Consider the following 23715-nt stretch of genomic DNA (forward strand, 5'->3'; position numbering starts at 1 on the left):
ATCAAGGAGAAAAAGTATTTCAGATACCATACAGGAGTCAACCTACAAATTTCCAAAAATCTGTTTGTAACTGAAAAAATGTATGAGGATTTCAGAGAAAACTGAATGAGAATCAAAGCAGCCAAGGTGGAAATACTAGCCTTGTGTAAGAATGCTAAATAAGGAGTTCCCGTCATGGCACAGTGGTTAACGAATCCGACTAGGAACCATGAGGTTGCGAGTTCGATCCCTGCCCTTGCTCAGTGGGTTAAAGATCCGGCGTTGCCATGAGCTGTGGTGTAGGTGGCAGACGCGGCTCGGATCCCACGTTGCTGTGGCTCTGGCGTAGGCCGGCAGCTACAGCTCCGATTCAACCCCTAGCCTGGGAACTCCATATGCCACGAGAGCGGCCCAAGAAAATGGCAAAAAAAAGACCAAAAAAAAAAAAAAAAAAAAAGAATGCTAAATAAAAGTCAAGGAGAAAGGGTCAGATATGAACATATCTAGCCAAGAAGGAAGAAGCAGGATACTAAAATTTTAGGCCTATGTCAAGGGAGAAAACAAAAGTGTATTCCCAGATCTGACCCATTTTCAAAATAGAAAATATATGTCATTATTCCATATAAGTTAAGGTGTTGTTTTTGTTTGTTTGTAATTCTTTATAGAAAGCTGAAATTAAGATAGTTGACTTCTCAATAAAAAAACATTATCTAGTGTATCCACTTATAGTTTCTTATCTGTAGATATTTACACAGAGATTAGTAACCATCTATCTCCAATGCTAGTGATGATGTGCAATTGCACATTTCACATACCTCTTCATTGATAATGGTGGCATTGCTCAAGGAGCGTAATGCTGATGTTATTTTTCTTCCAAGGTCTGCTAGTACCATCTTGAAGGCTTTGAGATGTGATTACAAGAAAATCTAGGAGGCAAAAAAATTAAATAAAAACATCTGAAAACAATCCATACTAGTTCCCATAACTAAAGACTTTGAAAAAAGAGTAAGCTCAAGTCAAAGTATTCTAGTGTTTAGATACTGTAACTTCAACTTCCATAGCCTCAACCTGCCTCTTCAATAGAGTCAGGTCCAAAAGCTAAAGCTACCACTTGGTTATGATGCCTTATCTAGCTGAACACCTAATTGGAATATTCTATATGAACCAGCAAATTTAACATGTCAGATAATATGCTTGAAGAAATGATGATTTCTCAAATTAAATGCTCTCATTTTGGACATACCTGTAAATATGAGTAACTGATAGATGTGTCATACACATTTTTAAATGAAAAAAGGGTGAGAAAGAAAAAGATAAAATTTCCACCCAGGAGTACTATATAATTAAAGGACATTGTAAACACTGATTTATGCTCTAAGCAAGAAAAATAAATACAAGTTTTAAAATTGGTAAATCACAACTTTTCATATAAATTACATTATCTTGTTTTATTCTTCTAAAAAACAGAGGTGTGTTATTAATATTCCTATTTTAAAGCTGTTTTTGATTCCCCAACACTACAACAAGATAACCTCAAAGGCCCCTTCAAGATCTAAAATGCTATGGTTTTATAAAATGTATAGATGTACCTACTACACATAAGTCAGGACACAAGGATTCATGGATAGTAAGCAAGCAGATACCCTCAAGGTGCCTATCTACTAGCTGGCAAGACAAGGCACGTAAATGAACAGCAAAATAAAGTAAATCTAGGGGGTTCCCGTCATGGCTCAGTGGAATCTAACTAGTATCCATGAGGTTGTGGGTTCGATCCCTGGCCTCACTCATTGGATTAAGGATCCGGCGTTGCCATGAGCTGTGGTGTAGGCTGCAGATGTGGCTCAGATCCCATGTTGCTGTGGCTGTGGCACAGGCTAGCAGCTGTAACTCCAATGGAACCCCTAGCCTGGGAACTTCCATATGCTGCAAGTGCAGCCATAAAAAGCAAAAAAAAAAAAAAAAAAAAAAAGTTAATCTAAGAGATAATTCCTCTGACTGCCTTTAACTGGGACATTGGCTTTTTTCTGCCTTTGGACTCAAATAGAAACATTACCTCTTCCTGGGTCTTAAGCCCGCCTAACTGCAGACTGGAAATACACCATCCACCGAGCTCTCTTGGGTCTTTGAGCTTGCCTGTGGATCTTGGGATTTGTCCTCCTCCATGATTACATGAGCCAATTCCTCGCAATAAATTTTTTATAGGTGTGTGTGTCTGTGTCTGTGTGTGATACACACACACATCCTATTGGTTATGTTTCTGTAGAGAATCTTGACGAATACCAGTAAAGCAGTTCAAAGCTAGCAATAAAAGTTTATGGTCAACTGCCAATGATTAGTTACGCCAAAATTAAAAGGAGAGAAAATAGGCTCAAGTAGATAGAATAGGCTTTACTGAGAAGGTCGAACATGAATTTGATTTTGAAACATCAGAAGAAGTTGGATAGTAGAGAAGAGAACAAAAGGAAGCTTGAAGAAGGTAAAATGGTATAAGCAGAAATGGAGACACGGAAAAGCCCAGGACATATTCATACTTTGTGTATGCATTGTACTTATAGATTACTGAGTATTATTTGGAAGCCAGTAAATAAAACATTCTGGTCAGGACAGAGAGCTATATAGTTAGAATGAGATACAGGTTGTAAAGGGCTCTAAAAAACCAAATTAAGAAATACCAACTGTTTATATGTATAACTGATTCACTATGCTGTACACCTGAGATGAATTCAACATTGTAAGTCAACTATACTCCAATACAATTTTTTAAATTAAAAAAAACAGACATACCAATTGTCCAACATAAGCAATATTGGCAGAAAAGTTCACTGTTCAAAACAGCTGTTTTGGGAGTTCCCGTTGTGGCGCAGTGGTTAACGAATCCGACTAGGAACCATGAGGTTGCGGGTTCGGTCCCTGGCCTTGCTCAGTGGGTTAAGGATCCAGCGTTGCCGTGAGCTGTGGTGTAGGTTGCAGACGTGGCTCGGATCCCGCGTTGCTGTGGCTCTGGCGTAGGCCGGTGGCTACAGCTCCGATTAGACCCCTAGCCTGGGAACTTCCATATGCCGCGGGAGCGGCCCAAGAAATAGCAACAACAACAAAAAGACAAAAAGACAAAAAAAAAAAAAAAAACAGCTGTTTTGGTAACTCTTCCAAGCTAATCTGGTCTAATTTAGTCAACCAGTATTATCTAGACTAGATCCTATCTATAGAGTACACAGAAAATTAAAAATAAAAGAAGCAGGAGGACAAAAGAGCTGATTCATTCAAAATAGAGAAAGTGGAGAGATGAGGGGAATCAAAGGAAGAAGGGAAAAGGCACTCAAGAACATATGACTGGCAAAGAGATACTCCAAGGTGAGCTCTACATTAAACTTTCATTCAGGTAAAATTTGGTAATTAGAACTTAAAAAATACCAACATCTGGAGTTCCCATCGTGGCTCAGTGGTTAACAAATCTGACTAGCATCCATGAGGATACAGGTTCAATCCCTGGCCTTGCTCAGTGGGTTAAGAATCCGGCGTTGCCATGAGCTGTGATGTAGGTCGAAGACACAACTGGGATCCTGCGTTGCTGTGGCTGTGGCGTGGGCCGGCAGCTACAGCTCCAATTTGACCCCTAGCCTGGGAACCTCCATATGCACAGGTGTAACCCTAATAAGCAAAAAATAAAAAATAAATAAGTACTCAAAAAAAAAAAAAAAAACCAACACCTGATGGAACTAAAAAAAATGTACTTACCTTAATTTTTATTTCTATTTTTTAATTACATGGTTACTTAAGCTGAGAGAGCACCATTTCATAGAAAAGATCCAGAACTTTTAACTTCTTATCCCATACTCATTACACTAAACTATTACTGCTCACGTAAACATTCTTCAGGTGAGAAATAAGATTCAGATGTTTCAGTTTATCTCATTTACCGCTGCATTACCATGAGTAATCTGAACTATGACACCACAATTAGCTTTTTCAGAGATCATGTCATAAACAGACCATCCCCCATCTTATTTTTTTTTCATCCTCCATTTAAAAAAGCTACACTAATTAGCTCTTATCTTCCCATGTTGATTGGCTCTTTTAAATTAAAAAAAAAAATCTGTGAAGTTTTCCAGTATAGTTTTCCCTTATGTAAGTACTTATTGGTAGCATATTTAAAAATATATTTGCCTGATTACAAAAACCTACACCCCAGGACAGGAATAACAATATCTAATAATACTTTTTATTTATACAGTGCTTCCCCCGCAATTTCCAAGGATGTGTTTCTGAAAACTCTGGTGTTAGATTTCTGTTCAAAACCTCAATGCCTTTCTACTTCACACAGAGGTACAGTTCTCAGAATGGACTGTAGGGCACTTACACACACACACACACACACACACACACACACACACACACACACACACACACACACACACACACACACACACACACACACACACACACACACACACACACACACACACACGATTTTGTTCCTTGCTGTAGATGCTGCACATTTCCTGGTTAACAACAGAGTTCCCTCCCTTATCTCCTTCAGACTGTTGTTGCCCAGAAGTAATTTCTCAATGAGGCCTTCAGGCAACACTTGCTTAAAACTGTAACCTTCCTTCTTTTTTCTTTCTCATTGTTTTGGTAAAAACTAACATGACTTACTTACCTGACCCCTGAGCAAAGCACAGGTTAGTTACAGGCACTGATTCCCTCCCAGACCCTAGTGGCAAATACACCCACTGCTATCTCTGCCTCAAAAACAAAGGAATTGGGAGTTCCCATCATGGCTGGTGCAGTGGAAACGAATCCGAATCCAACTAGGTTGTGAGTTTGATCCCTGGCCTTGCTCAGTGCACTAAGGATCCGGCGTTGCCATGAGCTGTGGTGGAGGTAGAAGACGCGGCTCGGGTCCCGCATTGCTGCGGCTCTGGCGTAGACCGGAGGCTGTAGCTCCGATTAGGTCCCTAGTCTGGGAACCTCCATATGCCACGGGCACCGCCTTGAAAAAGACATAAGACAAAAAACAAAGGAATTGACAAATGACTCCCCCTCAAAGACAGGAAGCTAAACTAGTTTGGACAGAACTGACTCAAACCCTGGTTATGATTCCACATACGGGGATCTCCAATTGAACACAAAATTTCCCCCACATTACTTAATTTAAAGATATGTAAAATGAAAATACAGGATTATGTTTATTGAAAAAATCCACATACAAGTTGACCCACACAGTTCAAACCCTGAACTGTGAGCTCAAGGGTCAACTGTATATTATTTGTGGCCTATCACCCCCAGCTGCAACATAAGCCACATGAGGGGAAGTATTTTCACCTTTTTTGCTCTCTCCTATAAACTCACCGCTTTATTTATCCTCAGTCTTATAGAGCAAGCCTTTAGTAAAAATGAACTTTATGGATGAATAACATATTTAAGACCTTAAGGAAAAGGCAAGACCAGGGAACCAAAGACATGAAAGGCCTAACAAATATCTCTAAAATAAACCAATGGAGATAACATGACAAATCAAAAGACAATCAATGACCTAGATAATTGATATTGTGCCATTAATATTTATTTGCCTTATTTACTATAACTTTTCATAATTTCCCTAAAAAAAATTTCCAGCAGATTCTTAAAAATTTACTTTGTTCTAATACGCACACAAAAATGCAAAATATCTTTTTTAATGTTAATAGCAAACCTTATATCTCAAATTGGAGTAAATTACAATTTAAGCACACTCAAAATTCTCTTGGTTACCTAAAAAGGTTTATAAAGTACATATATCTGAACTAAAGTTTCATAAAAGATGATTCTCTACTTAGATGGGGGCTGTTGGAAAGGCAAAGGATTACCACATAGTACTTCATACAGTTTAACGTCTATTCCCTCATTCCACCCTCACGACGATTTTACCATATAAACAGGTGAGGGAATGGAACAGCCATTCCCCACAAAAAAAAAGTAAAATGACTTCCCAAAGTCCCTTGGCTACACAGTCTTAGGTCCTAGAGCATGAATGATGCTTTAGACAATAGGGTTAAATAACTCCTGCTGGCGAACTCCAGGGACAAATTTTGCTGCCTCACTACAAGAGAGGAAATCCTATTTTGAAAGCAAAGATGCACATTCCTCTTTAGGCAAGAGTGGTAACTGTAATGTTCAGAAAGAACTGATAAGCACCACTGCAATCAGGATGTTCAAGGACTGATCTTGGCCCATCACACATTCTTCTAACAGGAGACTGACTAAGAGTGGGATAGTGAGGTGATGGAAACAAGCTCAAGTTTGAGTGCCCTAAGTAAGGCAAGCACGGGGCCAACTATCATACTTACCTGTTGCAGTGTGAAGTACTGGAAAGAGCATGGGATTTAGAGTCTGACAGACCTGGATTCAAATCCCAGCTCTGTTACATACTTGCTGTGTTACTTTGGGCAAGTTACTTAATCTCTCTGAGCCTCACTTTCCTCACCTGCAAAATGGAGATAACACCATTATCAAGGTAGTTACCCTGAAAGGACATTGTGAGGATTAAATGAAATAATATGTATTAAGCTGCCTGCAAATGCATACTATAGTAACTATTATTTTCCTTCTTATCTTGAATGATCAACTGGCTCTCCCTATGTAGTAAACTGAGGTGTGAGTACACTGGAAATTTTCTGAACACTGCCAAAGTGCCTATTCCACTATCCAGGAATCACTCCCCTGGATAGTGGTTTAACATTTAGTGTCAATTACATGTACCTGGTTGTTATTCAATAGAAGCTGGAGTGTCCAAATAGGCATTTTCCTCTACATAAACAATTATAACTATTACTGTCAGAATCTTGCCCAATCTGAGATCTTATAAAGAGATCCTAATGACTAGAGATTCCAAAACTTACTATAATGAAAATACCTAGTAAAAAGTTCTTCTTAAAAAAAGTTTGGGAATTCTCACTGTGGCTCAGCAAGTTAATGGCCCAACGTTTTCTCCGTGAAAATGTGGGTTTAATCCCTGGCCTCTCCCAGCATTGCCACAAGCTGCAGTACAGGTCACAGATGGGGCTTGGACCCAGTGCTGCTGTGGCTGTGGCACAGGTTGGCAGCTGCAGCTCCAGTTAAACCCCTGGCCTGGAAACTTCCACATGCCACAGGTGTGGCCATAAAAAGAAAAAAGTTCTTCTAAGCCCTAGTCAATGACTAACTTATTGGCTCAATATTAGACTAAGGAACAAAATAAACAGGAGTTCCCGTTGTGGCTCAGTGGGTTATGAATCTGACTAGTATCCATGAGCTACGGGTTTGTTCCCTGGCCCCACTCAGCGGCTTAAGGACCTGGCATTGCCGTGAGCTGATGTGTAAGTCACAGATGCAGCTCAGATCCCGAGTTGCTGTGGTGTGGCTGGCAGCTGCAGCTTCAATTCAACCCCTAACCTGGGAACCTCCATATGCCACACATGCAGCCCTAAAAAAAAAAAAAAGAAAAAAAAAAAGAAAACTAACTAAATAAATACACTATTATTAGTACGTATCCTTAGAAAAATGTCTCCTACATTATAAACTTTTCTAGAGTCAACATCGCAAACCAAGGAGTTCCCGTCGTGGCGCAGTGGTTAACGAATCTGACTAGGAACCATGCGATTGCAGGTTCGATCCCTGGCCTCGCTCAGCAGGTTAAGGATCCAGCGTTGCTGTGAGCTGTGGTGTAGGTAGTAGACAGGGCTTGAATCTGGCATTTGCTGTAGCTCCAATTAGACCCCTAGCCTGGGAACCTCCATATGCTGTGGGTGCGGCCCTAAAAAGACAAACCCCCTCCCCCCCAAAAAAAGAAAGAGAGATAATAACAAGTGTTGGTAAGAATATGGAGAAATCAGGACCCTCGTACACAGCAGGTGGGAATGTAAAATGGTGCATACATCCCTTTGGAAAATAGTTTGGCAATTCCTCAATATTTTAACCACAGAGTTACTATATGACCCAGTAATACCACTCCTAGGTACATCTAAGAAAAACGAAGACACACATCCACATAAAGAACTGTTCTTGAATGGTCATTACCAGCATTATTCATACTAGCCAAAAAGTGAAACAAAGCCAAATATCCCTCCACTAATGAGTGGATAAATAAAATGTGGTATACCCACCAAATGTAATATTATTTGATAATAAAGAGATGAGGTACTGATGCATGCTACAAAATGGATGAATCTCGAAACCATAATGCTAAATGAAAGAAACCAGTGACAAAGACCATATGATTCCACTTATATGAAATGTCAAGAGAAAACTCTATAAAAAAAGAAAGTGGATTGATAGCTGCTTAGGGCTTGGGAATTGGGAGAATATGAGGAGTAAGTGTTAATGGGTATGGGGTTTCTTCATGGAGTAATGAAAATGTTCTCAAATTGGTTGTGGTGATGGTTGTACAACTCTGCAAATACACAAAATACCACTGAAATGTACCCTTTGGTGAGCTGTACATATATTTTATTTCAGTAAAATTGTTAGAAAATATTAACATTTGTCATCTCTGGTTGGTGACTAATAGTTTTTATCTTCTTATATTCCTTTTTTTTTTTCTTTTTATAATGACTATACCCATAAAACTTCCCATGGGACCCATGGAAGTTCCTGGGTCAGGGATTGAATACAAGCCACAGCTGTGACCTACGCCACTGCTGCAGCAACAGCAAATCCTTTAACCCACTGTGCCAGGCTGGGGATGGAACCTGCACCTCCATAGCAACCCAAGCCACTGCAATCAGATTCTTAATCCATTGTGCCATAGCAGGAACTCCCTAATTTATATCTTTTTGACTAAAAGTGTTTTGTTTTGTTTTGTTTTGTTTTCTTCTTAGGGCCACAACTGCAGCATATGGAATTTCCCAGGTTAGAGGTTGAACCTAAGCTCCAGCTTACAGCCTACACTACCAGCCATGGCAATGCCGGAGAGAACCCGATTTGTAACCTAAGAAGCAGCTTGCGACAACACCAGATCCTTAACCCACTGAGTGAGGCCTGGGATCAAATCCACATCCTCTTGGACACTATGTTGGGTTCTTAACCCACTGAGCCACAATGGGAAGTCCAAAACTATTATTATTATTAATATTATTATTATTATTATTATTTTGCTTTTTAGGACCACACCCACCCTAAGGTTCCCAGGCTAGGGGTTGAATCAGAGCTACAACTGCTGGCCTACGCCAAAGCCACAGCAACACCAGATCCAAACTGTGTCTGCAACCTACACCACAGCTCATGGCAACGCCAGATCCTTAACCCAATGAGGGAGGCCAGGGATCAAACCCACAACCTCATGGTTCCTAGTCAGATTCATTTCCGCTTCGCCACGAAAGGAACTCCCAAGAGTATTATTTTAAGTCGAGGAGAAAATTACTTATTTTTCAAAGTGCCCTTTGTGAGAATTAGAGTGATATTATACTAGAAGTTGAGATGGAGTTGCCACTTGTATTCATTTAATTAGTCTTTCATTAAACATCTACTATGTGTTCCAGGAACTGTACTAGGATAAGAAAAGTTCTAACTCCAAATTAATAAATTATACCATGTTAACACAAACAAGCCTCCTCTGTTAACTTCAGAAAATAAATTATGCATCACATCACCACTGACTTCTTTGCCTTAATTTTGCACCAAAGTAGTATCAGGAAATATTCTCTTCGTTAAAATAATTCCATTTTCAAATTTTAAACCTCATTTTAATATTAAAGATAAAACTTGTATACTCCAGCTCCTCATGGTTTAGCAGCAGAAGAGGAATACTGAAAATTCATTTAGCAACAATGAGTAGTAACTCAAAAACCCTGGGAATCAATTCTTTAAGATACTTTTTGGCTGTCAGATCAATCATGAAAAGACTCTTTATGTAAACTGTTACCAAGAGCAAAATTAAACAAAGTCAAAAGAATTCCTTGGAAATAGTTTGCCTTGAAGTTGAAAAGAACATAGACTGAAAATATGGATGAGGAGGGATAGAGGCATATGCTCAAGCAATGGGTAATTTCAATGACAATCAGCTAACATCTGCCAGCTAAAAATTAAATACTCAATCAGAATCTCCCAGGATGGTAACATCAGAAGGTTATCAGGAAGTGGCTGCATCTAAATTCTTGATTAGGAGAGCAAAACAAGACATCTCTATTTTGAAATACTTCACTGGCTATACTCATGTGCAGCCAGGGTTAATAATCACCACAGGGAGCGCCCGTCGTGGCACAGTGGTTAACGAATTCGACTAGGAACCATGAGGTTGCGGGTTCGATCCCTGGCCTTGCTCAGTGGGTTGAGGATCTGGCGTTGCGGTAAGCTGTGGTGTGGGTCACAGACGCGGCTTGGATCCAGCGTTGCTGTGGCTCTGGCGTAGGCCAGTGGCTACAGCTCCAATTAGACCCCTAGCCTGGGAACCTCCATATGCCATGGGAGTGGCTCAAGAAAAGGCAAAAAGACAAAAATAATAATAATAATAATAATCACTACAAGAAGGACTACTCCTCAAAGGAATAAGAGATTGAAAAATCTGTTCTATAATTTAAAAATTAGAGACAATGTAGCAAGTGCACTGAAGGAAGAAAAACTTGAAAGCAAGGAGACTGCATGCACTAAGCATATTCCAAAAGTCTGTTCAGGAGATGTGGACTTGAACTAAAGAACACAAAATGGAGGGAAGGGGCTCAAGCCAAGGGCTAACCATAAAGAAGAATCTACAGGACCTAACAACCAAATGGTTATGGAGAATGAAAGAGAAACAGAGGCAGAAATGATTCCAAGGCCTCTAGTATGAATAATCAGATGGCTAGTGATGCCATTAACCAATGAATGGAAAGCAAAAAGTGAAGCCAGTTTGAAAGAGTTAACAAAGAAAGGGTTCGGGGGGCTTTAAAGGTTATTTGCAATGTTCTACTACTAATTGGGATATTCAGTGTTCATTGTATTATCCTTTTAAAAACTGAGGAATTCTCTTGTCACTGCAGCAGCTTGGGTCACTGTTGTAGTGCAGGTTCAGTCCCTGGCCCAGGAGCTTCCACATGACACCGACACGGCACAAAAAAATTACAATAAAATAAAAATTTAGCAAACAAATATCACAAAATTCAATTAGAAACATGGAGTCAAAAGTCAAAATACACCAGGAATCCCTGCCTTTATATACATTTTCATGTGAAGGATACATGTAATAGAAAAAGGGGGAAAAAGGAAGTGAATGAATTTGATTTTAGATGGATTGAATTTTCAGAAACTAAAGAACTATATAATTCATGGGAGTTCCCGTCGTGGCGCAGTGGTTAACGAATCCGACTAGGAACCATGAGGTTGCGGGTTCAGTCCCTGCCCTTGCTCAGTGGGTTAACGATCCGGCATTGCCGTGAGCTGTGGTGTAGGTTGCAGACGCGGCTCGGATCCCGCGTTGATGTGGCTCTGGCGTAGGCTGGTGGCTACAGCTCCGATTCAACCCCTAGCCTGGGAACCTCCATATGCCGTGGGAGCGGCCCAAGAAATAGCAACAACAACAAAAGACAAAAAAAAAAGAACTATATAATTCATGAGACAAAGACTGAGAAAAGGATGTGGAAATGGTTGGCATACAAGGATAATATCGTGAAAGCACACAGGAACCCTCAAGGAGAGCGTTTGGGTTACAGCAGTGGTACAGGGCCAACCAAAAGGAGAGCGTTAACTAAGACTGAGAATAACCAAAAGGATAAAAGCTTTTACTAGTTCCCTTTCCCTCTTCAAAGGCATGCAGAAGAAAATCAATTAAAAAACAAGAAAAGCTACTACTTATGGTTAACTTACTATGTTCCAGTGGCACATCCAGAATTTCCAGATAGGTGGAGTTACAGGACTAATCTGCATGAAGGAGGGCCTGATGATGCTTTTGCACAGTACTTTATATTCAGCTGGAACATACTGATTGACCAGTTCAAAAAACTAAGGGAAAGAGACCTAATGGAAATATTTCCTCTCCCTTTGGCACCACCACTGCTATATTCTAGGCACTGTACCAAACAGTTATCTTATCTTTCATCCTCATACTAAGCTAATAGATAGATAAGGAAACTGAGGCTAAATTGGAATATCAACTTGCTCAAGCTCCCAAATCTCCTAAGGAGCACACTCTCCTCTGTGTTCCCATAGCTCTCATGACTCTTTATACCTTACTGGAGTTTATTACTCATCTTGCTATAATGTATATTTATGTGCTTCTCTCTCATTGTTCCGCTATCTCCTCAATGCCAGGGTTGGTGTCATTCATTTCAGCAACCCTACAGATAAGAATGAGTAAATATTTTGTTGAATGAAGCATATGAAAGAACTAGGTGAGCAAAGCATCAAGAACGCCAATAGGGGAAAGAGCTTCAAGAAGTGGTTATTAGAGCCGAACGCTACAGAGAGAACCATCAATTTATCCTAAGTCATCAATGGCACTGAACTGATATCCCTTACTCATTTACTGAATGTCTACTATATGTGGGACGCTGGGTTAATTAGGCACAAGTTAACATGGAAAGATAAAATCTGGAACGCCTCAAGATTTTCAGGTAAGTAGCCTGAATCTAAATTCTTGATCAGGAAAACAAAACCAAGAGTCAGGCCTGCAACTGTTTACGTCTAACTTGGCTCAGGTAAGCCAGAAGACAATTTAAAAGGGTCACAGCGCATCTTTCAACAAAACTTCTGACGGGGGATACGAGATGAAAATGGGCCAGAACATCTCGGTCTCGGGGACGACAATTGGTGGCCTAGGAAGCCGATTCCCTCCGGAGTGTCTAGACCCCTAAGCAGCGACGGGGCTGCCCCTAGCTGCTACCCGGTAGTCAGGGGCGGGAAAAAGCAGACACTTACCGCAAAAGGCACCGCCACCGCCGTGGCCCAAAGGGGCCGGGAAATCCTTCGCGAAGCCCCACGCTGGGGGAGTAAACCCGGGAAAGCGAGGATCAGAAAGACAGGGGCGACCCCACAGCCCGACTTCCAAAACTATATAAACTAGGGTCCCAGCGCCCAGCACCGCGACGCCAACTCCCACCAGCTGGAAGACCGACGACTGCCACCGAACCTTCCGCCCAATGAGGAAACGTCACCACTCTGCGTAGTCCAGCCTTTCAAGAACAGGATACACTTCCGCTTCCGGGGCACCCGCCGCATTCCTTCGGTGCGCTTTATTGAAAGGGTTTTTTGAGTTGTTTGCTTTGCCGGTTTTTGACAGTCGTTTTTTATTGCTCCATAACTACAGCATTAAAGTTAGTATTAAGATACGAGGCTCTCTAGGGATGCCATCTCAGGAAAGAAGTCGGGCTTCCAGGCGCCACCTTAAGAAAAAAAATGACTTGCTGAGCACCACCAGCTAAGAGAGTAATTAGGAGAGATGGGGGTGCAATTGAATGTAGGGATTCCCGGGAGCACGTGAGAACTCCACGGAGGGGGCGGCGCTTAGGACTTTCTCAGCCCTGGGAGGCGGGTTCCACCTTGGGTCAAATCGGGTGTCTGGATCCTCCTCTGGCTGCGCGTGCGCGATGCAAACCTCCCCCTGCTCTTGTTTTCTGCTTCAACATGGAATTCCACTCCGCGAGGCAGGCGGTACTGCAGCTGCTTAATACGGTGGCTCCGGCGGACCTCCCAGCGCTGCTTCAGTGGATGCGAACTACCCGTAAGTGATCAGAACCAGAGGCAGGCGGTTGGGGCAAGGATATGCTGTGGGCGCCGACCTTGGGGACTCAGGAAGAGGCCTAAAGCCTTCCATAGGGTAGCTGTGCTGGTCTCCGCTCTGCTAACGGGGCTGGTCGTCGAGGGCACATCTCAAACTTTGGCAGGTTGAGTCCATTGTAGGATTGGGTGCAGGAAGACGTTGCTCTGGGTTTGTGATTCCGCTACAGACTTCAGACAAGCCGCTAGAGCCACCTTGTGTCTAACCCCTTTTATGAAGGGAAAATCAAAGGAGGGGTTAGCCTTCCCACAAATTTGGGACAACCATTAGGATCCTACCTGAAAACGCCCTTTGCAAGAGAGGTTTTAGGATATAGAGCTGGAAGTTTTAACCCTGCAGACAGAATCACATGTAGCTAGTGCATTTATTTTCTCAATTGTAAAATGGGCCGTTAATTTACTAGCAGTTTTTCCAGGATGGGGAAAGGGAGAAGAAAAAGGGAAAAAGGGAAAGGACCTTGATTTTTGAATAAGGTCCTTTTCCAGATGTGTGCCCCCCCCACACACAAAAGTAGAATAAGACAAGGATTTGTACTAATCACTTCTAGCCAGCATCAGTAATAGAGCTTCTAGCCAGTACAGTATGGCAAGAAAAGGGGTGGGAAGGAGGCATCTCCTTCTGAAACAGATGAATGGATAAATTGTGCTGTATTTTTGTATTGGAATATTGACAAATAAATGGAATAAAGTGTTTAATGTGTAACAGCAAGGATAAATTTGCTAAGCGAAATAAACCATATTGAAAAAAACCTGCATACCATATGATCCGATTTATATAAAATCAGGAAATTTCAAGCTAATTTATAGAGACAGAAAATACATCTCTGGGAGTTCCTGTTGTGGCTTACTGGGTTAAGAATCCAATTTAGTGTCGGTGAAGATTCAGGTGTCATCCCTGACCTCACTCTGAGTTAAGGATCTTGTGTTGCCACAAGCTACAGCGTAGATCACAGATGAAGCTCAGATCTGGTGTTGCTGTGGCTGTGCGGTAGGCCTCAGCTGCAGCTCCCATTCAACTCCTAGCCTAGGAACATCCATGTGTCACAGGTGTGGCCATAAAAGAAAAAAAAGAAAATACGACTCTGATGGCTGGGTGGGTGGAGGTTTGGAGAGAAGGAAGGATTACAAAAGGACAAGAGGAGACATTTAGTGATAATGGATATGTACACTTTCTTGATTATAGTGATGTTTCATGGTTGTATACATGTCAAAACTTAAGTAAGTGTACAGTTTAAATAAGTACAGTTTGCTGTATGTCAGTTCTACCTCTGTAAAGCTTTTTTCTTTTAGGGCCGCACCCACAGCATATGGAGGTTCCCAGTCTAGGGGTCCAGTCGAAGCTATAGCTGCCAGCCTATGCCACAGCCACAGCAACACAGGATCCAAGTCACATCTGCCACCTACACCACAGCTCACCGCAACACCGAATCCTTAACCCACTGAGTGAGGCCAGGGATTGAACCCACAACCTCATGGTTCCTAGTCAGATACATTTCCACTGCACCAAGACAGGAACTCCTATTCTCTCCTTTTGAATCTGAGTTGACTCTGTGACAGCTTTGGCCAAAAGAATATGGCAGAAATGACACCATGCCAGTTGCAGACCCAGGACTTAAGAAACTGGCAATTTTTCCTTCCTGTCTCTTGGAATGCTTGCTCAGGGAGAAGCTAGCCATTATGTATGTAGTCTGACTACCCTGAGATTTTCATATTGTCAGGAAGCCCCAGCTAGCTTATGGAGAGTAAGATGCCCATCCAGCCTCAGTGTTCCTGTCATCCTAGTCCAAGCACCAGACATGTGAGTGAGGAAGCCATCTGAGATATCCAGGCAGTTATGCCTTTGTGACAAATAATGTTGCTGTGAACATTCATGTGCAAATTTTTGTTAGCGTAAGTTTTAATTTCTCTGCATTTATGTCCAAGAGTACAGTTGCCAAGTCTTGTGGTAAGTGCATTTTAGTTTTGTAGAAACTGCCAAACTATTTTCAAGAGTGACTTTACCATTTTACATTTTCACCAGCAATGCTTGAGTAATCCAGTTTCTCTGCATCCTCACTAGCATTTGGCATTTTCAGTATTTTTTTATTTTAGCTAACCTATAGTTGTGTAGTGATAATGTCACTGGGTTTTAATTTCCATTTCCCAAATGGTGTTGAACACCTTTTCGTGTGCTTATTTTCCATTTGCATATCCACTTTGATGAAATATCTGTTCATGTCCTTAGCCCATTTTCTGTCTTGGGGTTTCGGGGTTTGTTTGGGGGTTTTTTGCCATGCCTGTGGCATGTGGAAGTTCTCAGGCCAGGGATTGAACCCAAGCCACAGCAGCAGCCTGAGCCACTGCAGTGACAATGCCAGATCCTTAACCCATTATGCCACAAAGGAACTCCTTTATTGTATTTTATATACATCATTTTGAGAGTTCTTTATATATTCTAGATGTAAGCCCTTTGTCAGATATGTGGTTTGCAGATATTTTCTTCCAATCCGTAATTCTCCTATTCATTCAGCAAATAGAGTCTTTGCAAGGCGAAAGTTTTTAATTTTGATGAGGTCCAAGTTTTCCATTTTTCCTTTTTGATGTCAAGCTTAAGATATCTTTGGCCCTATATCCTGAATATTTTCTCCTGTGCTTTTTCTTCCCTTTTTATTTAAAAATTATACATTATATCAGTTTCAGGATCTAAGGGGTTTTTTTTTTCTTAAAAGAATTGTGGTTTTATGTTTTACATTTAATTCTTTTGGATTCAAGTTGATTTTTCTAGAAAGTTTGAAGTTTAGGTTGAAATTCATTTTTCCTCCCATAGGTGTCCATTTGCTCCCAGTACCACTTGTTGCAAAGGCTACCCTTTCTCCTTTAAATTGCTTTTGCATATTTGAAAGTCAGCTGGACATTTTTGTCTGGATCTATTTCTGGATGCTCTATTTGCCCCCAGTACCACACTCTCTTGATTACTGTAGTATTATTATTTAGAAGTGTGTTGTTTGATTTCCAAGTGTCTGGAGATTTACCTGTTGTCTTTCTGTTACTTTGGCTCCATTATGGTCAGGGAAGATACTCTGTATGATTTCAGTTTCTTAGAATTTTTCAATATTTTTTTTATGACTCACAATATGGTTTGCCTTAGTGAATGGTCTGTAGGCACTTGGCAAAAACTGTATTCTACTTTGGTTTAGTGGAGTGTTTTACAAATTATCTACTGGATCTTGTTGGTTGAGGATATTTTTCAGTTCTATATCTTTGCTAATTTTCTGCCCAATAGTCCTATCAGTTGCTTAGAGTAGGGTGTGAAAGTCCCCAGCTAAAATTATGGATTTATCTTTATTCTTTCAGCTTTTGTTTCATGTATTTTAAGGTTCTATTGTTGGTACATGCACATTAATGATCGCTATCTTCTTGAGGGATTGATCCTTTTATCAGTATGTAGTGTTCTTCTTTGTCACTAGTAATTTTTTTTGCCTTAAAGTCTACTTTGTTTCATATTAACATAGCTACTTCTATTTTTTTTTTTTTGCTCCACAGATCTTTATTGAGCACTAACTATGTACTGAACACTTCTAATTTTATAAACTTAATCCAATTTTGCCACTCCTATTTTTTAACTAATGTTTGCACTGTATATTTTTTCCATTCTTTTAAATTCAGTCTTCCTGTCATTATATTTAAAGTCAGTTTCTGTTGACAGTGTACAGTTGTCTTTTCAATCTATTTTGCCAGTCCCTGTCTTTTGTTTGATGTATTTAGATCATTTACAATTAAACTGTTGATGTCTTAGAGCTTAAATCTAACATTTTATTTTTTGTTTCCTGTTTGTTCCTCCTGTTTTTCCATTTCTTTTTATCTCCTCTTGCCTTCCTGTGGGTTGATGGAACAGTTTTAGAGTTCTGTTCCTGTTTGTAGTGTTTCCAAGTATATCTCTTTGTATAGTTTTCTTCATGGTTACTCTGAGTATTACAGTATACATGTGTAACTTATCACCATCAGCAGTATCAGTGTTTTATCACTAGAATGAAGTATTGAAATTTTCCTTCCGTTTAGATCCATTTACCCTCACCTACTTTAAAAAAATGATTTTTATGTATTTCCTCTATGTACATTGAGCACTATACCAGATGGTTTTATAAATTGTGATTTAGGAGTTCCCGTCGTGGCGCAGTGGTTAACGAATCCGACTAGGAACCATGAGGTTGCGGGTTCGGTCCCTGGCCTTGCTCAGTGGGTTAAGGATCCGGCGTTGCCCTGAGCTGTGGTGTAGGTTGCAGATGCGGCTCGGATCCTGCGTTGCTGTGGCTCTGGCGTAGGCCGGTGGCTACAGCTCCGATTCAACCCCTAGCCTGGGAACTTCCATATGCCGCAGGAGCGGCCCAAGAAATAGCAACAACAACAACAACAACAAAAGACAAAATAAATAAATAAATAAATAAATTGTGATTTAACCATCAAATAGGATTTAAGAAACTAATGAGGAGAAAGATAATCTATTATATTTATTCTGTTTTACTCATCCTCTTGTTCTTTCATTTCAAACCTCCTGCTCTTTCTTTTCTGTTAAAGAGTCTCCTGTACCCAGTGTGTAAGGGTAGGTCTGCTGGCCACAAATTCTTAGTTTTTACGCATCTCAGGATGTCTTTACCTCTTCATTCCTGAAGGATAATTTCATCAGATATAAAATTTACAGTTTGTGGTACTTTTTTCTAGCATTTGAAAATAATTTTTAAATTCCTCACTCCCATGGTTTCCGACGAAAATTTCACTGTTGTTTGAACTGGTGTTTCCCTTTGGGTAATGAATCATTTCTCTCTGGTTTATTTTATGATTTATTCTTTGTCTTTTGTTTTTAGAAATTTATGATAATGTCATGTGAATTTCTTTGGGTCTGTCATGTTCGGAGTTTACTTAGCTTCTTAAATCTGCAGGTTTACATATTGCACCAAAATTTGGGGATTTTTTAGCTATATTTCTTTAAATACTTTTCAGCCCCAGATTTTTTCTCCTACTTCTGGAATGCTGATACTAATGTTAGGTCTTTTATTATTATCCCACAGAGCCTTGAAGTTCTGTTTAATTGTTTTTTTTTTTTTTTTTTTCAGTCCGTTTTCTCTCTGTTGTACAGATGGAGTGAATTTTTTTACTAATCTGTCCTCAAGTTTAGCCATGCTGTTTTCTGTCATCTCTACTATTGAGCCCATCCAGCAGGTTTGGGTTTCTGGGTTTTGGGGGTTTTTTGGGTTTTTTTTTTTTTTTTTTTTTTCAGTTTCATAATTTCTATTTCTTTTTCTATAACTTCTGCTGGGATTTTCTGTTTTTTTTTTTTTTTCACTTGTTAAAAGTTAATTCACAACTGCTTATTGAAGCATTTTTATGATGGCTGCTTTAAAATCCTTGTCTGAGAATCCAAATTTTTGATTAATTTGTATATCAGCATCTGGATTGCCAAATTCAAATTATGATTTTTCCTGTTCTTGGTATAAGTGATTTTCCATTGTATCCTGGATATCTTGACTGTATGCTAGAATAATTTCAATTTTATTCTGGATATTTTAGATATCATGCTGACTCATGATTCTAGTCAAATCTTTTATCTTTGTAGGCAGTTGTCCTATTTATGTTTAACCTGTTAGTTCCGATCTGCTTTTGTGGGCTGTAGCTCTGATAATTTAGTTTTCAGTGCCCTTGCAACACTATTCAGGTCTGCTCTGATTTTTGGCACTGCTGAGACTCCTGCTCAATCTATGCTGATGTTGCTTTCAGGGGGAAAGACAGTTTCTTGGGTTACCCTATGTCACTGAGCTACCTTCCACTAGTGGGGGTAGGGGGACATGCAGTACAGAGCCTTGTTTACTCTCAGCCACTGGGCAGAGGCTGGGAGACCTCAGGCCTGAAGTCTTTATTCTCCTGGGTAGAGGGCCTGGAAAGAGCAGCCTCCCCTATTGTTACCAATAGCCTGTCATTGCCCCAGGTGTGGAGTGGAGATTAGGGCTCCCCAGTAATCTTTGTTGTTCTTCCTCTTGCTTGGTCTTTGGTGAGAGAGAGCAGGCTTTTCTTTGTATTTGTCTCTGTTTTGTTTTTTCAGTCTATGGCTGTTGGTAGTTCTGGGATGTGGGCTTCTCCAGGGCCCAGTCTAGGCTACATGGAAAAGAAAACCCAGGAGGGAACTCACCGTGGTGACCTTCCTTCCTTCGGTCCTGAAATCCCTAGACAGTTTAGCTTTTTTTTCTAGCTTTCAGAGTCCTTTATGGTTGCCTGTTGATTAATTTCCAGGGCATTTAATTGTATTTAGAAGGGAGGGGAGTTCCCGTCATGGCTCAGCAGTAACAAACCCAACTAGTATCCATGAGGATGTAGGTTTCGATCCCTGGCCTTGCTCAGTGGGTTAAGCGATCCAGTGTTGCGGTGAACTGTGGTGTAGGTCGCAGATGTGGCTTGGATCCTGTGTTGCCATGGCTTTGGCATAGGCCAGCGGCTATAGCTCTGCTTTGACCCCCTAGCCTGGGAATTTCCATATTCATTGGATGTGGTCTTAAAAAAAAAAAGGGGGGGGGTAGAGAAACAGCGAGGAAAGTGGCCTTCTTGTCTAGGACAAGAAATCCCCTCAGTAAATTTTTAAAATTTGAATAAGTACTTCAGAATTATGTAAGATATGAATTAATAGTAGGAAATAATATAACCCAATGCTTAGTTGTCCATTTTAAGTCACTAGAGGTAAGGATATGGGTGAGTGAAGGCCATAGGTTGAGGGTAAGACTTCATGGAGGTGAAGTTTAGCAGGCCCTTATTGCAAAAAGCAAGGTCATACAGTTGAACAATATGAACAGGAAGAAATATGGAAAACGACTAAAGAGATTTGCCTGTCTTGAGCAAAAATTATGTTAGAGATTAATAAGAATAGAAAATAAGATGGTTAGGAGTTCCCATTGTGGCTCAGCAGGTTAAGAACCTGACACAGCATCCATGAGGATTCGGGTTTGATCCCTGGCCTCACTCAGTGGGTCCACAAACAGCGGCATAGGTCACAGATGCAGCTCAGATCTGGTGTTGCTGTGGCTGTGGCATAGGCCAGCAGCTGCAGCTCTGATTTGATCCCTAACCAAAGAACTTACATATGCCTCAAGTGTGGCAGTAAAAAGAAAATAAGGTGATTAGACTTTGGCGATAATAGAGGGCCTTAAAAGTCTAGAGTGATACATTGAAAATTAGAAAACTATCCCAGAGTTGTAATGAGAGGGAGTGACATGAAATGAAGTTTAAGCAAGACTAGTACAAAATAGTGTGCAGGATATCTTATGGTTGGAAGAAACTGATAATGCAGGAGCTAATGATGAGTTTGTAATGGTCCTCTAAGTACCTGCCTGTGAGGTAGTTGAAGTGGTAATAAAGTGGAAGTGGAATGCAAAAGAGAAAGTAATGGGATTTGATAACCTGATTAATATAAAAAGTGGGATTTGATTCATAGACTTTCAGTTTGGTGACTTCTGTTTCTCCATATGTTTAACTAAATATATGTAGAAAAATTTTAAAGAATGGGTTTTGCTCTTTATTTATTTATTTAATTTTGTCCCTTTTTTTTTTTTTTTGCCATTTCTAGGGCCGCTCTCGCGGTATATGGAGGTTCCCAGGCTAGGGGTCTAATTGGAGCTGTAGCTGCCAGCCTGCACCAGAGCTACAGCAATGCAGGATCCAAGCCACGTCTACAACCTACACCACAGCTCACGGCAACGCCAGGTCCTTAACCCACTGAGCAAGGCCAGGGATCAAACCTGCAACCTCATGGTTGGGGTTTTGCTCTTTAGACTCTCATACTGAGTGAAGTAAGTCAGAAAGAGTACGACAAATACCATGTGATATCACTTGTATCTGGAATCTAATATACAGCACAAATGAACCTTTCCACAGAAAAGAAAATCATGGACTTGGAGAATAGACTTGTGGTTGCAAAAGGGGAAGGGAAAGGAGGGGGATGGATGGGGAGCTTGGGGTTGATAGATGCAGACTATGGCCTTTGGAATGGATTAGCAAGGAGACCCTGCTGTGTAGCACTGGGAACTATGTCTAGTCACTTATGATGGAACCTGATAATGTGAGAAAAAACAATGTATACATGTATATGTAACTGGGTCACCATGCTGTACAGTAGAAAATTGACAGAACACTGTAAACCAGCTATAATGGGAAAAAATAAAAATCATATTAAAAAGAAAAAAGAATTTTGCTCTTTAGAGAAGATCTTCTTTCTTCACTCCCTTCCCACCTACATATGTAATTTGATAAAAACCTTACTATCCTTAGGCAACACCTTTAATCTTTTTCCAGGCAACATACTATTACCACACATTCTGAAATAGCTATTATACATGTTAAAAGATGTTCAGCCTCACTAGTAATTAAAGAAATGCAAATTAAAACAACAAAGTTTGTTTTTATGGTACTAGTCAATGCTGTAAGGCTTTAATGAAATACATGTTCTTTTCTGATAGACTAAATTGTGTAAACTTTCAGGAAAGAAATTTCACATAATTTAGCAAAAGCCTTTAACATACTTAAGTACTTGTGAGAATTTATAATAAGGAAATAAATGCAGAGGCGCCGTATGGCAAAATGTTAGTTGCAGTGTTCCCAATTTTTCACAATTAACAACTCTATCTAAATTTATAACAGTAGGAGTGAATGTAGTATAGACATAGTGGAATATTACACAGCCTTAAAAAATAACGTTAAGGAATTTATTTATTTATTTATTTATTTTGCCATGCTCTTGTCAAGTGGAAGTTCCCAGGCCAGTGACTGAACCCGCACCACAGCAGTGACCCAAGACACAGCAGTGATAATGCTGGATCCTTAACCGCTAGGCCATCAGGGAACTCCTGAGGAATTTAATTTTAATAACAAAGTAAACACTATGTCAAATGAATTTCACTTTCTCACATTTCAGTAATATCCTGTCATATCATGCCTTTTTGACTGTTTTATAGCCATTATTAGGGCAAAAATATCTTGCTCTTGGGAGTTTCTTGTGGTGCAGCTGGTTAAGGATCTGGCATTGTCACTACAGCTGCTTGGGTCACTGCTGTGACTTGTGTTCAATCCCTGACCTGGGAACTTCCACATGCCATGGGCACAGCCAAAAACAAAAATGAACAAAAATCCTATTTTTCTTTTCAGAAGTTATTTGTCAACTGCTGCAGATATTAAAACTAATTTTAGCTTTTCTTGAGCTAAAAATTTCCACAGTGCCTTTCATATAGTGCTCAACATGTATTAGCTATTGTTATGAATCTCTTGAAATTTTTCTTCTTAGAAAAGTGTACATATTTATGTATACAACCAAGCATGCAACTTAGGTCTTTTATGGACCACCTAAAGCCCATATACAGATCCTCTTAACTAGGACCATGGTGAAGAATCCCTGCTGTAACTGAAATGATTACTCTTGAATATACTTGAATCAATAGGTTGGCCAACCCTCATTTTCACTTGATATCCTTGGGGTTGAGTTTTCACTTAATACTGCCTTTTAAAAATAACTGAGTAACTTCATACACAATTTGATAATACCTCTCACCTTGACTGGTGATGCTCACATTAATTAGGAGGATTGACTCCCCAGTAAACTCGTTTAACTAAGGAGACAGCTGGAAATCTATTGTGATGGTTCGGAATTTGTGGCCCTTCCCATCTTTCATTTTTTTCAGCTTCCTCTAGCTTCCTAGATCTTCTATTTAAGATGTTTCCCCATGACCACCTCTTCTGAGTCCATTAATATCCCAGCAGCAGTAGCGATCAGAGCCCTAGATGGCAAAGGATATGGTTCCCTTATCATATGAGAAACCCTATGATAGATGGCAGAGCTAGGGAGAAGAGAAGACTAAGGTATAGGAGAGCTCTTGCTAGCCAGCCACCTTCTGAACTCCCTTAGGGAGACTATATAGTCTAAAAAGTCAGAATTAGATTTACAGTCAGTTTCCACCTCTACCACTTTCTGGTAGTATAACCTAAGACAAGTAACTTAACCTCTGACCTCACACTTTTTTTGTTATA

At 40.2% G+C, this 23715-nt stretch overlaps 2 protein-coding genes across 11 annotated transcripts in view; one reads left to right on the forward strand and one right to left on the reverse strand.

Moving 5' to 3' along the window:
• The window catches only part of SRP54 (signal recognition particle 54), a 47483-nt gene extending 34438 nt beyond the window's left edge, over positions 1-13045 (reverse strand). Inside the window, exons 1-3 of one of the 2 annotated variants that reach the window (XM_005656302.4) lie at positions 12823-13045; positions 6306-6442; positions 795-905 (exon numbers count right to left, since the gene is read on the reverse strand). In XM_005656302.4, the coding sequence (XP_005656359.1) occupies positions 795-872 (78 nt within the window). In that variant the 5' untranslated portion in view covers positions 873-905; positions 6306-6442; positions 12823-13045. The remainder of the gene's footprint in view (positions 1-794; positions 906-6305; positions 6443-12822) is intronic. The other variant, XM_001927799.8, reaches the window with a different exon arrangement.
• A 449-nt stretch (positions 13046-13494) lies between these two features.
• LOC100153150 (uncharacterized) overlaps positions 13495-23715 on the forward strand; it is a 29671-nt gene continuing 19450 nt past the window's right edge. For all 9 annotated transcript variants that reach the window (XR_014810686.1, XR_014810684.1, XR_014810683.1 and 6 more), the window contains exon 1: positions 13495-13624. Coding sequence is in view for 3 of the 9 variants with exons in the window: in XM_084969037.1 (XP_084825163.1) it covers positions 13528-13624 (97 nt within the window). In the remaining 6 variants the exon portion in view is untranslated. The remainder of the gene's footprint in view (positions 13625-23715) is intronic.

This window comes from Sus scrofa, chromosome 7 (assembly GCF_054392235.1).
Source record: "Sus scrofa isolate SSC_HxYL_T2T_F1_AM1 chromosome 7, Sscrofa_HxYL_maternal_Yorkshire_Landrace_v2.0, whole genome shotgun sequence".
In the NCBI taxonomy this organism is placed as follows: domain Eukaryota; kingdom Metazoa; phylum Chordata; class Mammalia; order Artiodactyla; family Suidae; genus Sus; species Sus scrofa.